At 45.9% G+C, this 16,251-nt stretch overlaps 1 protein-coding gene across 2 annotated transcripts in view; it reads right to left on the reverse strand.

Moving 5' to 3' along the window:
* Window positions 1-970: 970 nt before the first annotated feature.
* LIMK2 (LIM domain kinase 2) overlaps window positions 971-16,251 on the reverse strand; it is a 32,268-nt gene continuing 16,987 nt past the window's right edge. For both annotated transcript variants that reach the window (XM_015429599.1, XM_015429600.1), the window contains exons 7-15: window positions 15,328-15,514; window positions 10,700-10,786; window positions 10,213-10,344; window positions 9,630-9,686; window positions 8,905-8,970; window positions 7,601-7,775; window positions 5,801-5,856; window positions 2,287-2,444; window positions 971-1,388 (exon numbers count right to left, since the gene is read on the reverse strand). In XM_015429599.1, the coding sequence (XP_015285085.1) occupies window positions 1,232-1,388; window positions 2,287-2,444; window positions 5,801-5,856; window positions 7,601-7,775; window positions 8,905-8,970; window positions 9,630-9,686; window positions 10,213-10,344; window positions 10,700-10,786; window positions 15,328-15,514 (1,075 nt within the window). In that variant the 3' untranslated portion in view covers window positions 971-1,231. The remainder of the gene's footprint in view (window positions 1,389-2,286; window positions 2,445-5,800; window positions 5,857-7,600; window positions 7,776-8,904; window positions 8,971-9,629; window positions 9,687-10,212; window positions 10,345-10,699; window positions 10,787-15,327; window positions 15,515-16,251) is intronic.

The following is a 16,251-nucleotide window of genomic DNA, read 5'->3' on the forward strand; positions in this document are numbered from 1 at the left end:
AGAACCAAAAGCAGGTGCAGATGTCCACCTGGGTTTCCCCAAGAGCTCTGATGCTGTCTCACAATGGGGGAGGGGAATCTGGCAAGGTCGACAATGTAGTGGATGAGCCACTTTCCCAAGGAGGATTACTACAAATGGTTCCTGCTCTTCTGAAAACAGGTATACAAAGACACAGCCAAAACCCAGTAGGAGAACAGGCAGCAGCGTTCCAAGAGTGCAGTTTCGGCCTGATGGCAAGGGGTGGGTATGACTGACAAGGCCTGAAATGGAGGACAGAGGTAGTCACTATTGCCATGCACTGTAACTTCAAAGCTAGTGGTCCCAAATAAGAGAAATATCTCATTCCCAAGCCAGGCACAAGTTATATCAAGATGCTCAAATGCAGCAAACCAGGCTCTCGCTTACATAGCTGCCATTTCCACACCCATTATGCCACAAAGGAAACCTCCAAATGGGAAGCACTTGGGGGGGCGCTGTTGGTATTCGAGCTGGGAGATGACCTCACCTGTTCACCCAACAGTGTACAGGGCCATTCCCATTGATGTGTGCAGCTCCGGATGATCTCTGCCGCTGCCACCACAGCAGGGCAAGCTGAAGGGATCTGGTTCTCAGCGGTCTGTGCAGCACTTTGGAATGTGTCTTTGGCAGTATTTGCAGATGTAGTGTGAACAGGCATCAAGGAGTGGGGCAATGTGCCATGGAGAGTGTTTCTGTTTGAGCTGCCCCAACAGAGGCATTTCCCCGATTCCAAGAGGTCCAACCAGAAGGCTAAAACTCCTGCAAGGTTTCCTACAAAATGTCTGGGGCTTTAGTCAGGCTCCGTTGGATCAGGGAAGCAGAGTGCTGGAAGCAACATTTCTGGGTTCCTGACAGTTCTACCACCTCAAACATGGTGCTTTCTTGGGCCAGAACACCCACACTTCTTCACACCTCATAGTCTATTAAAGTTCTAAGGCACCACAGTAATAAGGTAACCCCCCCCCCCCAAGGAGGCCTCAATGGTAGTGTTTCCAATCAGTTCCAGTCAGTAACTGAAGTCCCTGGCAGGCAAGCCCCCTTCTGCTACCAGGATGTGCCACAAATCCACAGGAGAGAGCTGGAAGAAGCCAAAGTTGAGAGGAGGAGGCCAAAAACTGTGTCGGCCTCATTAATGCCCTTGGTGTAGTGTGGGAGGAGCAGTTCTTGCTTCAAAAGCTGCCATTGATGGAAAGGATGCAGAAAGTCACAAGGACTAAGTGAGGTTGCTAGGTAGCTTGTCCCGGATCAGCCCATACTGTGTGCTGATATTGTGGTCCAGTTCCTCCAGTTCTGAGGGAAGAGGGATTCCCAGTTCTCCCAGATAAAGAGAGAGAGCTTCAAAAGAATCCTCCAGTTTTGAAAATGGGGGCCTGGAGAGAAAGACAGAGAAAGAGAAGTTAAGAGAAGTCTAGCTATGAACAGCAAAGTAGCTCAGCTGCCCTTGGCAAGAAGGAAAGGGAAGCGCCTCCAGATCAAACTGGAAGCTAAGTTTACTATGCAAACAACAATCAGAAACAGAATGCAGCAGCACTAGGGGGCTGGCAGACATGCAAAGCGAATGGACTTTCGCTTACTCCCAAACCCAGCAACAAAATTCTTGGACCCCAAAAACTAAACTCTGCAAGGACTCTGCAGCAATCTGAGCGAATTGCACATTAACTCATGGAGTTTTTTAAAAATGCAGCCTGCAAAATGAACTGCAGATAAAGACTTCGCTCAGAAATCAATCAATATTGTGAAAATAGAATTTGACAGGTTATACTGCTTTTGTGCTTTAAGTTCTCCTGTGACAATGAAATGTTTTACGAACACTGTCAAATGTAGACAACTACCTTCCTTTTTTAAAAAGATGGGGAAGAAAGGTAGGGCAGGAGGAATGAGCTGACCAGCAATTGGCCTGGACCAAGGAAGAATTATTAGAGCCTTGGAGCTTTTAGAAGCCCCCTCACTCATGATCTTATTTTGCAGAGCTTCCTTGCCCTCCACTGAAAGCTGCCATTGCCAGAATTAATTATGCCGGAGGCCCAAAATGACATCTAATGGTGAACACAGCAGCCAAGCACAAAGCCTGGACTACAACAAGAGAGCCTACTTGCCAAACTGGCAATGCAGTTGTGAGACAGAAATGCCTTCATCAACTGCCATGCAACCTTTGGAGCATTATACAGTTATTTTAAAAAGGATGGTGCCTAAGAACTAAACAGCACCCAGACTCCCCTTTGTCAAAGGCATCTGCATCCCCCCATCACAGGTGGATCAAAGTCTTACCTACTCTCTGGCTCGAGCCTGCAGCAGATGGCTGCCAGAGGGAAGAAAGCAGGAGGGCAGTCTGCAGGAACAAACTTCTCCCAAAAGAGCTTCACATTGAGTCCAAAATCCAGTGTGCGAGGGAGGCAATCTGGATCAGCATACACCTGTCCTATGATCTAGAGAGGAGAAAGCAGAAGCAGTTAACGGGTCTTTATAAAGATCTGACAGAACTGGGATGCGGCAGTACTGCAATCTCGGATGATGGGAGGAATTAGACCAACTAGACAAAAGAACAGGTTATCTCAGTGTGGGTAAACGATCCTAAACCTGATCAGGTCAGTGCAGCGAGGCCGCGCACTGCTTGGCTCCTTAGTCCTACTTGTCTCTGGCTCAGGCAGAGGTGCTCTTAATGTGTCTCTACCAGGCCAGTGAAATGACTTTGGGGAACTTCCAAAGGATCTTCCCCTCTCCTTCATCTGTTCTCATCCTTTGTTGTTGTTGTTCAGTCGCACAGTCGAGTCCGACTTTTTGCGACCCCATGGACCAGATCCCGCCAGGCCTTCCTGTCTTCTGCCGTCCTCTGAAGTTGGCTCAATTTCATGTTTGTTGCATCTATGACACTGTCTAACCATCTCATCCTTTGCCGTCCCTGTCTTCTTTGATCTTCAATCTTTCCCAGCATCAGGGTGTTCTCCAGTGAGTGCTCCCTTCTCATTTGGTGGCCAAAGTATTTGAGCTTCAGTTTCATTATCTGGCCTTCCAGGGAACAGTCAGGGTTGATTTCTTTTAGGATTGACTGATTTGTTCTTCTTGCAGTCCAAGGGACTCTCAAGAGTCTTCTCCAGCACCATAGTTCAAAAGAATCTATTCTTCGGCGCTCGGCCTTCCTTATAGTCCAACTCTCGCAGCCATACATGACTACTGGGAATACCATTGCTTTGACCATGCGGACTTTTGATTCTCATCCTTAAGCCCACTTTACTTCAATAAAGTATTCAGAGCAGTTAATAAGGACATTTAAAATTAGACACACTCTATTACAAGCCTTAATATAAATAAAAACCCCAAATACCAGAGCAATAAAATTTATTTATTTAATTTATTTGGCTTCTATCCCACCCTCCCCACCGCAGCAGGCTCAGGGCGGCTCACAACATTATTACTGATAAAACAGTTTCTCAGTTAAAATTACAATAAATTAAATCTAAAAACAAAACAATACAGTGCTAGCAATAGAATACAACATGGTGGGAGTAAAATAAAAATAAAAACTATGCAGCCCTACCTTCCTATTATAAAAGGCTAAAGCTGGGACCAAGTTTAAATGTCGCATCCTACCTTGGACTCATAAAAAACCCTAACCATAGATGGGCATTTACTAGAGCACGGCTTGATGCGTTACCCTCAGCAGTACTTTATGGTAGATATACCCGGACTCCCATGCACCAGAGAATTTGCTCCTGTTTGTTAGAACAGGTGGAGTCGGCCTCCCATATATTATTCCATTGTCCTATGTACGACGAAGAGAGACAGCAGTTGTTGATACCCCTTCTCTCACGTTTTAAACCCTTGGCTAATTATCTTACATATGCCGAGGAATGTTTGATGAAGTTCTTATTGGCCGATACTTATGATTCTGTTTCACGCAATGTTGCTAAATATTGTTATCTGGTAATTAAAAAGCGTAGAATGTACTGTAACTCGAGCCATTAATGAAGGAATTGACCGGTTTCGTATTTTAGTATTTAAGGCTGCAAGGATTCTATGTCGTAGACTCGGTGTTGTACTATTTTGGTTTATTTTGCTGGTCTTATGACTGTTCTTAATAAATTTGTTTGTTTGTTTGAGTAAAATAAAAATAAAAATCAAAGTCCGCTAGCCATCTTCAAAAGCCCTCCTGCTTGAGAGCTTCCTTAAAAAAGCAAAATCAGAAGAGTGATGCCCGTCTGACATATTCAGGAAGCCTATTCTGCAATGTGGGGGCTACTGCTGAGACAAACATAAGGCTGTGTGGTGGCAGTTTTAACCAACCTACAGGAGGAAACAGAAAGGAGATGCTGATGAAGTCTGCATGGGTACAAGCTGCAAGAAACAGTCCTGCACCCACATGTGTCCCAGTCTGTGAAGGGCTTTCAAAGACTATGAAGCAGCCAATGCGACAATGCAAAGAGTGATCTAGCAAAGGATATGTGAGAAGCATAACAAGTAGCCCGGCTTCTTTTGGGATGGGGTGTGGTGGGAATAGAGAGTCAGAAATCTTTGCCTGAATGTAGAGAACTAAAGAAGACCTCAAGAGACTGTCCCCCAGCTTTATGTTCTTAATCTTTCAGGCCGAACAAGGAAATTTCTGCTTCATCACTGGAAGCAGCACAGTTCACTGGGGTCATAGGAATGATACGCCAGTTTCAATCTTGCCCTTCCTTGGGAGGGGGACTAAAACGGTAGCAGCACAGCGACTGAAGGTGATCAGATCAACCATCTGCCATTAAGCCTGAAACCAGATTTAAAGGGTAACCTATGATGCAGAAATGGTTTTGACTGCTGTGGTGGACAATAGCCACCTGTCAGTGGATAAGATGCATAGGTCCACTAGTACTGCTTGATCTATTAGCAACCTCAGTGGACCATTAGATTCTGTTATAGCACTTGGAGAATGCTATTAGGGGAGGTCCACCAGTGGCTATTAGCCACAAGGTATAGATAGGAACTCTCAGTCTGGGGCAAGTGATGCTCTGTATTCTTGGTGCTTGGGGGGCAGGGCAACAGTGGGAGGGCTTCTAGTGTCCTCCTGGCCCCACTGATGGACCTCCTGATGGCATCTGGTATTTTTGGCCACTGTGTGACAGTGTTGGACTGGATGGACCATTGGCCTGATCCAACACTGGCTTCTCTTATGAGAGCCATAGAATGGCATAATTCTTTGTTTTTTAATTGTGGTTAGAGGGCCGTAACTGGGGTTTCTGAACCCTTGGGATTTTATTTTATTTTATGGTATTTCATTCACATACTACCTTTCTCCCTGAGGGGACCCAAAGTGGCTTTCACCGTTCTCTCCTCTCCTCCATTTTATCATCACTGAGAAGTAGGTGAGGCCAAAAGGGTGTGGCCACCCATCAAGCTTCCACTGCAGACTGGGAATTTGAACCTGGATCTCCCAGGCCCTAATCCAGCACCCTGACCACTACATCACACTGGCTCTGGTCACACTGGCACACAGGATTTATGTTGTGCAGTCCCATGGGGATCTGTGGTATCACCTAGGGTCATCACTTAAGTAGAACCACTTGCTGAGAAAGTCCACAATGTTGGAGTTCAGTGTCCTAAACATTCTGAGAATAATCCCAATCTATGCCTCCAGAGACATCTGCCTCTCTCCTAGGCCGGGGCCCATTCATCCTAGTTAAGGGGCCAAATTAAACTAGACTAATAGAGGAAATGTTGGTTGAAAAGGCTGTTGTCTTGGAGTGTGCTGTGCTCCCCACCCTTCGTGGAGATCAGATATTCTGTTAGTTCCACTATAGCTAGGACTTACCTCACAGAGTACAATGCCAAAAGAAAAGATATCCACTGTCTCATCATAGCTCTGTCCTGTATAAATATATAAAAGATTAATTAAGAACCAAGCCACATGGATGTGGGAGCAGCTGAGCACAGGATGAACATTCCCCTGGGCTGTATCAGAGAGTATATATATATATATAACTGGCATCCTACCTTTCCTCCGTGTAGCTCAGGAACAGGATAGAAGTTTATCCCCTCCCTCATTTGACTCTTACAGCAATTCTACAACTCTCTCAACTAGATAAGGTGGAGAGGTATTGACTTGCCTGAGGATTTACAGCCAAACGGGACCTTCATACAGGCAGATTAATTGAGGAGAGGGTCAGAGTGACTAGCAACAACAGTCAAATGAAAACTCCATGAACACACGGACAGTATATTGCTGAAGGGCCGGACACCGAGGATACAGAACAAGGGTTGACTGCTATAGGTAGGCTATGATCTGACAGTGAATCATATGCCAAGATCTAGGGTCTACTGGCTGTTGAGATACTTGGAAAAAATACTGGACTATGTGGACCTTAACTTGATACTGCCCCCCCTCCCCCCAAAGTTCTTCAGAGTACTTGTGCCACTTTATCTATCTGGGTACATTTTTATCCCCCTTCAAGGAGTTCAGGGTAGTGTACATAGTTCTCCTTCCCCATTTCTGCCTGGGGGATAGAGATTAGGCTGCAATTTGCCCAAAGGCACCCAGAGTGGAGGGGAGATCTGAACCTCAGTCTCCCATTGTAGCAGGCTGTCTCTTTACACATCTGGAGCTTTCTACTGTCTCAAGCTATTGGTCTGTCGCGCCACATGTTTTCTACTCTGGCTGCAGCAGGACTTCAGGGTCTTACACAGAAAAAGATCTTTCCAAAGCTGCCATCAGAAGTGATTCAGCTGCAGATGCTAGGCACTAAAAACAGGACCTTCTGCATGCAACACAAGATGAGTTATGCCTTAACTGTTGCTGTAATAATTTGGAGACGTCTGTAAAATTGCTGATGCTTTAGCCCTTCTTGAAAGAAAATTTAAAATACTAATAGGGGCCTCCTTGTTCTGTAAATAATCCTGATTTTGAAGAAGCTTGGGTGAAACAGGGATTGAGTAGCTGGCTCATGCGTAGTCTTGTGGTTTTCTACAAGAAACATTGAAGTGATTGCCTTAATATGTTGGTTACAGAGCCCACCAGGATTACACCTATGGAAATGTAAAACAGATTGGTCTTGTGATCCTGCAAGAAAAATTGGAATGATTGCTTTGGTATGTTTATCATGGAGCCCACTAGGTTTACATCTATAGAAATGTAAAACAGATTGGTTACATTCATTCATTCCTCAGTATCTTTCTTTGAAGTTGCCAGTGAACTGGAGAACTCTGTTCTGTTTGTAAAAAGATTCTTGTCACAACTACTTTGTTTTGCACTTATTGCAGTTTGAGTTTATTGTTAATTCAGATTATTATATATATTTACAGTTGAATGTATTTGATAATTGGCACATGTGAAATACAAATATTATAAAAATATTGAACATAAAAATATTGAACATTTAATTTATGCCAATTTGCATATTATTTTGCACAGTTTGTTGTTTTGCACAGTTTCTAATTACTGTGCAGCTCACCTGTTTTTTGTTTGTTAACTGTTACTGAAACCGGTGGGAGCTGAAACAAACCGGCAAGCTGCTATATAAAGCGGAGGTGTACTAGAGTATCTGGAGGTCTGAAGCTCCAGGCAGCCATGTAGAAGCATCCAGTAATGGCACCTGCCACAGGTCAGACCCCTTACCATTCAACATCTCTGGTGCCATCCAGTAGGGGTTCCCAACAACAGTGTAGCGCTTTTTCCGGTCACTCTTGCGCAAAGTTCGCTTCTTGGCTGATGGCTTTTCCAGGATCGGCTTCTTCTTCTCTTCCACAATCAGCCTGGACAGGCCAAAGTCAGCAACCACAACTGTTTTGTCCTGGAGCCAGAAAAGAGCACCAGACGTTATCCCGACTCTCCTCAGACATGACCCATCAGGCCCCCTCCTCCAGCTCCCCCATCAGTGTCATAAGCATGTGATTTTTAGAAAATATATATTTTCACTCTCCTGTTCCTTTCAAAAGTTCAGGGCAGCAAACAAGAATCCCCTCCTCCTGTTTTATCACCACAGCTCTGAGGAAGGTTAGGCTGAGAGACAGCGACTGGCCCAAGGTTACTCCAGTAGATTCAGGATAAGAACTTGTCTTCCTAGCACTAGTCTAGCTGTAACCATGGACACCATACTAAACTGAGTTAATTGTGAAGTGCCTTCGAGAATCCATGAGGCCCACAGGGTGGCAGAGAGGGGAGACTTGGGAGAGGGGGCTGGGGGGGGGGGGGCAAACAGATTACTTCAGGCCACATGGCACCACTAAGACTAGGCTTAAAGAAACCCAAGATGTGAGCAGCATGCATTCCTCTGTACTACTAAAACACCTTCAACTGCAGAATGTACAACTGCCTTACACCAAACCATGCCAACGGGCCATCTAATCCAGACTATGACTGGTAGCAACTCTCCAGTGTCTGAGAGAGGGGGATTCTCTACCCAAGATCCTTCTTTTCTTCCCCAGCAGGAAAATACCAGGGATATCAATTCAGAGGCTTGGATGTGCAGAGCCTATGCTCTACCCCGAACAAGATTCTCATGCACTCGCAAACAGCTTAGAAACTGTGATGGCAGCTAGACAACAACTGCTGCTATGCTGGTCAGATGCTCAAAGAGAGAGAATCCCCTTGTGCATTCATCCAAGATGACAGCACTGAGCTATAGGAAAAGAATGAACGATGAGACCAATCAGAGGGCAAGCAGATCAGCCAAAACTCTCACTGAAGACTAATTAGGGGAACCCAAATAAAGCACCTACAGTCATAACCTTTGCAGCCCAATCCTTATGCATGTTTACGTGGAAATCAATCTCATCACGTTCAACTGTCTTATTCTCAGCTAAGTGTTCTGCTGATTGCAGACTAAAGAGAGAAAATACTTCCTGACGTTTAAGAAGCAGTTTTGGGTAAAAAGCCAACAACTAATTGGAAAAAGGACACAAGCAGCAGCAGGGACTCACCATTTTGATCAGGCAGTTATGAGAATTCAGGTCTCGGTGAATGATGCGCATCGAATGCAGATAAGCCTGCAGAGAGAGAGAGATGCAGGAACAGATGCATTTAGAACGTACCATTTTGTCAAGTGAGACCTGTATGCTTTGCAAGCTTCCTATGGGCCAAGTTCCTCCAGCTATAGAGCCTTTATGGCTCTTCCCCTGCCATCCTCATAGGTGAATGGGTGGCTGAGAATGAAGTCCTGGAGACAAGTGAAAAGCTCCCTGTGTGCAAATGACAGGTAATGGCTCCCTGATTCCTGGGAGGGAACTGACCGAAAAGACTCAGGTGAATACTTTGTCTTACTGAACGGGAAGACCACTGCACCCACTATGTGGGATCCAGGAAGGCAGCACCCACTCATCTCCAGCACAGCAACGGTCCAGTACAATCCTTGCCGTTCTACCATTTCATGGCGATTGTGGCTTGTGGAAATGCTCTGGTGCGGCACATAACTTAAGAGGCAGCCTAAGCAGCAAGTATTAATTCCGGAAATTGTTCCCTAGTCCAGGTCTTCCTGAGCCGGTGAGGTGGCTACTGGAACATCACAAAATGCAGTTATTACACTAAATTTTAGGGAGGAGAGACAGCTTAAGTCTCACATGCTACCTTGCATTTCCCAGGCCTCCAAGGTGGAACAGGCTGCAAATCTAATCAGGTTTACAGTGGACATCTGGGAGAGGTGACTCACCATTCCCGAGGCAATTCCTTTGGCAAAGCTGACCTTCTGCTCCCAGGGCATTGGATCCTACAAAATAAAAGACAGCCTCCAATAGCTTGCTTTTTGTAGACATAAGTAAAAATGTGACTACCTAAGAAGCCCTGACCGGTATTTGGATGGGAGACCTCCAAGGAAGTCCAGGGTTGCTACGCAGAGGCAAGCAATGGCAAACCACCTCTGAACGACTCTTGCCTTGAAAACCTTATGGGGTCACCATAAGTCAGCTGTGACTTGATGGCAAAAACAACAAAAAGAAGCATAACAGCGTATCAGGTATTGGTGGACAGCTGCTAAAAGTTCAGCTCACAGATGTGCCACCCTATAATATCTCCCCCCAGCAGGAGATGTGCCACCCTATAATATCTCCCCCCACCCTCATTTTGCTGGGTTGTTTTTTTTTAAAAAAACCCTAAATCCTTTATAAAATAAATGCTTTAATAGCCAGCTAACTGCCACGGCTTGCCTGCCTTTTTCTCCAAAAGCCACCCAGCCACCCCAAGACTGCCTCGTCCCACTTCAGCTGCCTTTTCAGTTCTTTGCTAGCTTAACTCACCACATTCCGGAGAAAGTCCTTCAGGGTCCCTCCTTCGATGTACTCGGTCAGAAGATTCAGTTTCTTGTCCTTGTATAACACACCAATGAACTTCAGCACATTGGGGTGGTCTAAACTGCGCATCACCTTCACCTGAGAAGACACACAACAACCCCAGATCACACCAGGAGAGGTCGGTATAGATCCTGGCACCTGAAAGTAGACACACACTGACCTATTTCACGACTCTGTCCTGCTTCAGACGTGAGGGAAAATGCCAGGCGCCACAGCATTCAAGTAAGGTTGCACAAGTCCAGACAAGAACCCAAACCCAAGCTTGCTAACCTAACTCCGAGTGTACCACGGACAGCTCAACAGCCTTGTGCCCTCTTCCCATGTGCTCCAACAGGAAATCATTTCTTAGTAGGATGCGTGCATCTCACTCTGGACAAAAAGTGCCATGGGAGTACCAGAGGCAGCCTACGCTTCTGCCATGGACTGTGCCTACCTCCGTCAAGAAGGTCTTTTGCGTCTCCTCGTCACAGCGGATCAGCTCCTTCATCACCATCACTTGGCCTGTTGCTTTGTGAGTCACCTGAATCATAATCAATAATAAAAATAATATTTAAGGCGCTATAAGACTTGTTTGAGCGATACACAGCACTTGTATAAATCCTTACAGGGCTCCAAGGCTTCAGTCCGAACGCTGTGGAGAGAGGCCAGCAGTATCATGCCTCACATTGCAGAGAGGGTGCAGAGGAGCAAAGGTGCAAAGCTTGCCCAAGACCACTCTGTGCAGTTCACAGCAGAGGTGAGATCTGAAGTGGCTTCATAGCTCATGTTCCTCTGGTGTGTGCTACACCTACTCTCTACTGAAGAAAGAGATGCAGGAGAATTACAAATATTGCCCAAACCAAGAGATGCAGCCCAGGATGGGATTCTGCAGAGGATTTAAAAAACCACACCTAAGGCTGGCTTCACTCTTTTGGGTCTGCTAATTCCAGGCTACCCGCCCACCCTGGCTGCCCTAATGATATAATGGAGGTCTTCAGGAACTCAAAATGAAAAGCCATTATGACAAATGGACACAGGAAGGAATACTAAGTCTTCAATAGTGCACGCACCAGCATGCACATTTTGCCACGTACATGCAACAGTTCATCATGGCTCAGCCCACAAAACCCAAAGAAGTGTGGCTCATGAATGCAGGCACACCGGAATGCCAACCTGTTGCTTGCATGACTCAAGGAATAAGTTTGCATTCGTGCACAGTTTGCACAAGAAGAGAAAAAGAAGAAGAGGAGATTGGATTTATACCCCGCCCTTCACTCGGAGTCTCAGAGCGGCTTACAAACTCCTTTCCCTTCCCCTCCCCACAACAGGGAATACTAGGTCTTCAATAGTGCACGCACCAGCATGCACATTTTGCCACGTACATGCAACAGTTCATCATGGCTCAGCCCACAAAACCCAAAGAAGTGTGGCTCATGAATGCAGGCACACCAGAATGCCAACCTGATGCTTGCATGACTCAAGGAATAGGTTTGCATCCGTGCACAGTTTGCACAAGACCTGGAAACTTACCTCTCCGTCCTCAGAGTTGAAGGCCCCCCCTCCAATTATGTGTGCAGGCACACTCCCATGTGGCTGTGACATACTCATGAATACCAAGACTGTGTGGATGGGACTGACTTTACAGGTCTTTCCGACCCCATTGTGGTTCTTCCTTGCCAGCAAGGGAGCTACAGGTGTGTGAAAGGGGCTTAAGTGTAAGAACAAGACAAATAATTCTTTCAACACTATAACTTAGATTTCCACAGAAGGATGGCATTAAAACCCTCAGTAATTTTATTTTGTATTTTAAACATGCAAAAGCCTCACACTCTTAAGGGAATTACAACAGCTTCCCACAAGAGCTGTAACAAGCGGCCAAGGATACCCTTAAGAGCTCCATCCCTGGATCATACAAGAATAGTTCAAAGACAAGAGGTTCTTGAACTGGGGCTGCTCCCCTCAAACTCCAGCCCTGGTGTTTTGCAGAGTCAATGGAAGCACCTTCAATGGAAGCTCACCCTGCCTGGAATATAAGAGCACCTTTGCATATCAAAGTACCGCAGAGAGAGTTTTGCAAAATGGGGGGGAGGGTGGCTCCACACTCACAGCACCTCACTTTCGGGCGAGGAGCTCCTACTATCGATGCTGAGAGAGTTGCAAAGAATACAAAACCGGTTCCCACCCTGAGAAGCTTACCGTCACAAATCTGACATAAGAGAGCTGAAGGGTAGAGAAGCGGATGCAGGGATAAACGGGAAGGACATGCATTCAGTCCCATTTACATGCACTTAGCTTTAGTTTCAGTCAAGACAGTAGGGTGCACAGTCAAGGTGTTCCATCAGAAAAAATGCCCAGCAATAATATGTACATGGGGAACGGGTGCTACAATTTTGCTTTAAAAAAGGGAGAGCAGCACACTTCCTAAGTCTACTAACCCAACCCCAATACATTCATGGTGAGATAACTGCCCCAGAGCTTTTCAAAAGTGTGTGGGGGGAACATGCTTGGAAATTCTTGAGCCCTTGCAAGGCTATGAGACTAATCACACAACGCTTTTGTTGGGATCTAGTCTTGCAAAGATCTAGACTAAAGTCTCAAGCTCCAACCCATTGTGCTTTTGTTAAAAGCAGGGTAGGAGAAGGTGGGTCTTCATCTCCCTTTGTCAGCACTCCAGGGAATTCTTCCCTCTCTCCTTTTCGCCCTGCAGGCAAAATGCTTACTGAGGACAGGGACTGGGGTATGTACAATCCTCATTATCACTGTTTGGGGGGGGAAATGTGGACCTAAGGGCAAAAAAAAATCTGCATATGTGGGTTTCCCCCTAATATGCAGAAAACTCCTCTGGGATTCTATCTGAACAGCTTGTACAAGCCAGTTTTCACTTCCCTCTTTCTTAAAACAATTCCCAATTGGAATAATTGGTCTCATATTCTATGGTTCCTGGCCATGCCCAGTGTACCACACAGGTGTTTTTTTTTGGGGGGGGGTCTCTTCTTTGTTTAATATACTAACTTGTATTTTGCCACATACCTGGAGAGTTCCCAAGCATATAGAAACTCCCAGTTTTTCTGTGAGTTAACACAGTTTCTGCCAGCCACTTTACTATTAGGAGGAGACATGATGGTACTTAGATAGTACTCTGAGTTCTCCAAAGCCCCTTGCTCACATTATGCCACTGCATGTTATTTGGCTATTGCCAGGGGAGGCTTGTCTGAAGAAGTGAGGGTTGAAGCCAGACAACACAGTGGCTAGAGTGCTGGCCTGGAGATGAACCAGGGAGACTGGGGTCAGTGCCCCGCCCTGCCATGAAGCTCACTGGGCAACTCTGACTCGGTCCTCTCTCAGTCTAACCTACCTCACAGGTTTGCTGTGATAAAACAATCAAGGACAAAAATGTGTGAGGAAGGGAGGGTGGGTGGGAGAGGAAGAACCACAGATGTTCTGCGCTCACTGGTGGGAGGGAAAGATTAAAAATGTAATAAGCCAACCTGGATTCCGTGGTTCACAGTTCAGCCTCTTTTGTCACCAGGCCACTTCAGCTTAATGGGCAATTGGGCTTTATTTGGTTTTGGGCAATGGCTGGAAGTGAGAAGGGAGCGGGGTGGTGGTGGAAGAATTGCCCACCAGGCTGTCAGAATTCAGCATTGAGACCAGCTTTAAATCATCACGCGTTATCATGCACACCTCCAGTTCTCACTTTTGTCTTTTTTACACACTTGGCCCGGGGGATTTCATAGCAGGGCATCCACAAGCATGAGATCACAATTTGTCAATGGACTGTAAACCCAATCAGAATGCACAAGACTAGGCATGCTGCAGATGGAGAGAGAAGAAGATCCAGCTTACCTGGGACTGTTATTTGCCTACCCAGAGAAGAGGACGAAACAAGCTTGTTAGTAAAGAAAGGCGCCTGAAGCCAGAACGCGGCCATAGTCAGGCCAGTCCCCATTTATTAGGACACAGCCAGAGGAAGCTGCAATTCTTCCCCGATCCCTTGTGCTGGATTCAGCTCTTTGGGCTGTCAGTAGAATCCAGCAACTCTCCTTAAAGCAACAGTCGCAGTAAGAAAAGCAGAAGATTGGTGGGGGGAGGGGGCTGATGAATTCCGGCTGGCAAAATTCAAGTTTGCCACTTTGCATTCGAGAAGCAGACTTGTCATCTGACCTGCAGTTTCAATCATTCCAGAAAACAGGAACCACGACTATTTTCTAGAGCAGGGCCACCCAACCTTTTAAAGCCTGTGGGCACCTTTGGAATTCTGACACGGGGTGATGGGGACAACCCACGGGGTGAGGCGGAGTTCTCCCCCCCCCCAGGACAAACAAGTGCAAGGGAGAAGAGGGGGAATTTAAAAAAATACAGTTCTTTCGTATGAGTTACCCTGCACCTATAAAAACAAAGAAAAAATATAATATGGCCCAGTCACTGGACAGAGGACCAAGGCAGCTGCAACTCCTTCCTTCCAGCAAAGGGAAAGATCAGCTTTGCCCTCGAAATGGTTACGAATTTGCCTCTTCATTCCAGCCTTCTCAAACTGTCCTCTGTCCTCCGCCTCTTCCCTTTCACTCCCCTAGCATTTTTACTCTCCTCAAGAGTACAGAGTACAGAGAGTCTGAGCTTCTGAATAAATAGAGCGCAGACCAAGAACATTTCCCCCCAACAGCAGATTTGGACTCAAAACAGGAACTCTGAAAGCAGATCATACTGATCACTTGCCAATCAAGTTCCCATTAGCTGCAGATTTTCAGCTTTAAAAAATCACCATTTTACATGGAATATCCATATCACTGCAGTAAATATAGCCAAGCAGGCTCTTCTTCTCACCCACTCCATTTAACTAGGCTGACGTAAAGCAAGGTGTTCTACAGAAAGAGCAAAAAGAAACCCGATAATCAATGCCAGCTGCATCACCCATATGAAGGACAATATAAGGAGGAGTGAACAAAGCAAAGCCATTAGGAGGCTTCAGATGAGCACCAAGAATTAGCTCTGGAGAAAGCAAAATGGCCAGCTTTTGTTGAGATACAGATACCCAAAAGCCAGTTGATATTCCAGTATGTACAAGTTTCTCCACCATCTCACCTTGATAGCTTGGCCAAAGAAGCCTTTCCCCAACACCTCGCCGTGGATCAGATCACAAGGCCGGAAGATCTGTTGGGAGCAGCTGGTTGTGGAGCGGAGGGATTCAGAACGACTAATGTCACGGCTGAGGATGAGTGGTTCCTTTGGGGAGCTGGGGCCAGGCGACTTAGAAATGCTGTTGCTTCGCCTGAAGTACAAGACAAAGTCATGACTGGTGGTGAAGTCAAGAAGCATTTAGCACCTGCGTGGGAGGGGAAAGGAGACCAGGATTGCCCCGGCTGACTGACTGTCCTTATGCAAGGTGCACACAACTCCCTTCTCCCCAGTTTTCAGTTTTGTTTTTAAAATTTTTCTACTTATCCTTCATTAAAGACAAGCTCATAAAGTCAGACGATAAAGTTAGGTTAGATTATCCCAATAAGACACCAATTGCACCTTCAAGTTAACAGATGTTAGATCCCCCCACCAGTTGTATTTATTTTATTATTTATTTTTTGCATTTATATCCCCGCCCATCCTGGTGAACGGGCTCAGGGGAACATTTCAATAAATACAACATTTCAATAAATACAATAAAATTGAAAACATATTATAAACAGATATAAAATCAGGGCTATTTTTGGGCAGGAACGCACAGGAACAGAGTTCCGGCTGGCTCCCAAGTTGGCCACGCCCAGCAGGAACTCATTAGCATAATAGATCACACCCAACAGCAGAAACTCATTAGGATTGGCTACATTAGGGGTGTGTGGCCTAACATGCAAAGGAGTTCCTGCTACAAAAAAGCCCTGGGTTTTGACAACGAACAAGGTAAACAGAATAAGAAGCAAAAGGTGGGTGTGGCTGGATAACCACACTTCTGGTAACATGGGGGTGCGTCCTAATGTGCTAATGAGCTGTGCTGTCAGGGGTGTGGCCCAATAT

This window comes from Gekko japonicus, unplaced genomic scaffold, assembly GCF_001447785.1.
Source record: "Gekko japonicus isolate JY-2015 unplaced genomic scaffold, Gekko_japonicus_V1.1 scaffold409, whole genome shotgun sequence".
In the NCBI taxonomy this organism is placed as follows: Eukaryota; Metazoa; Chordata; class Lepidosauria; order Squamata; family Gekkonidae; genus Gekko; species Gekko japonicus.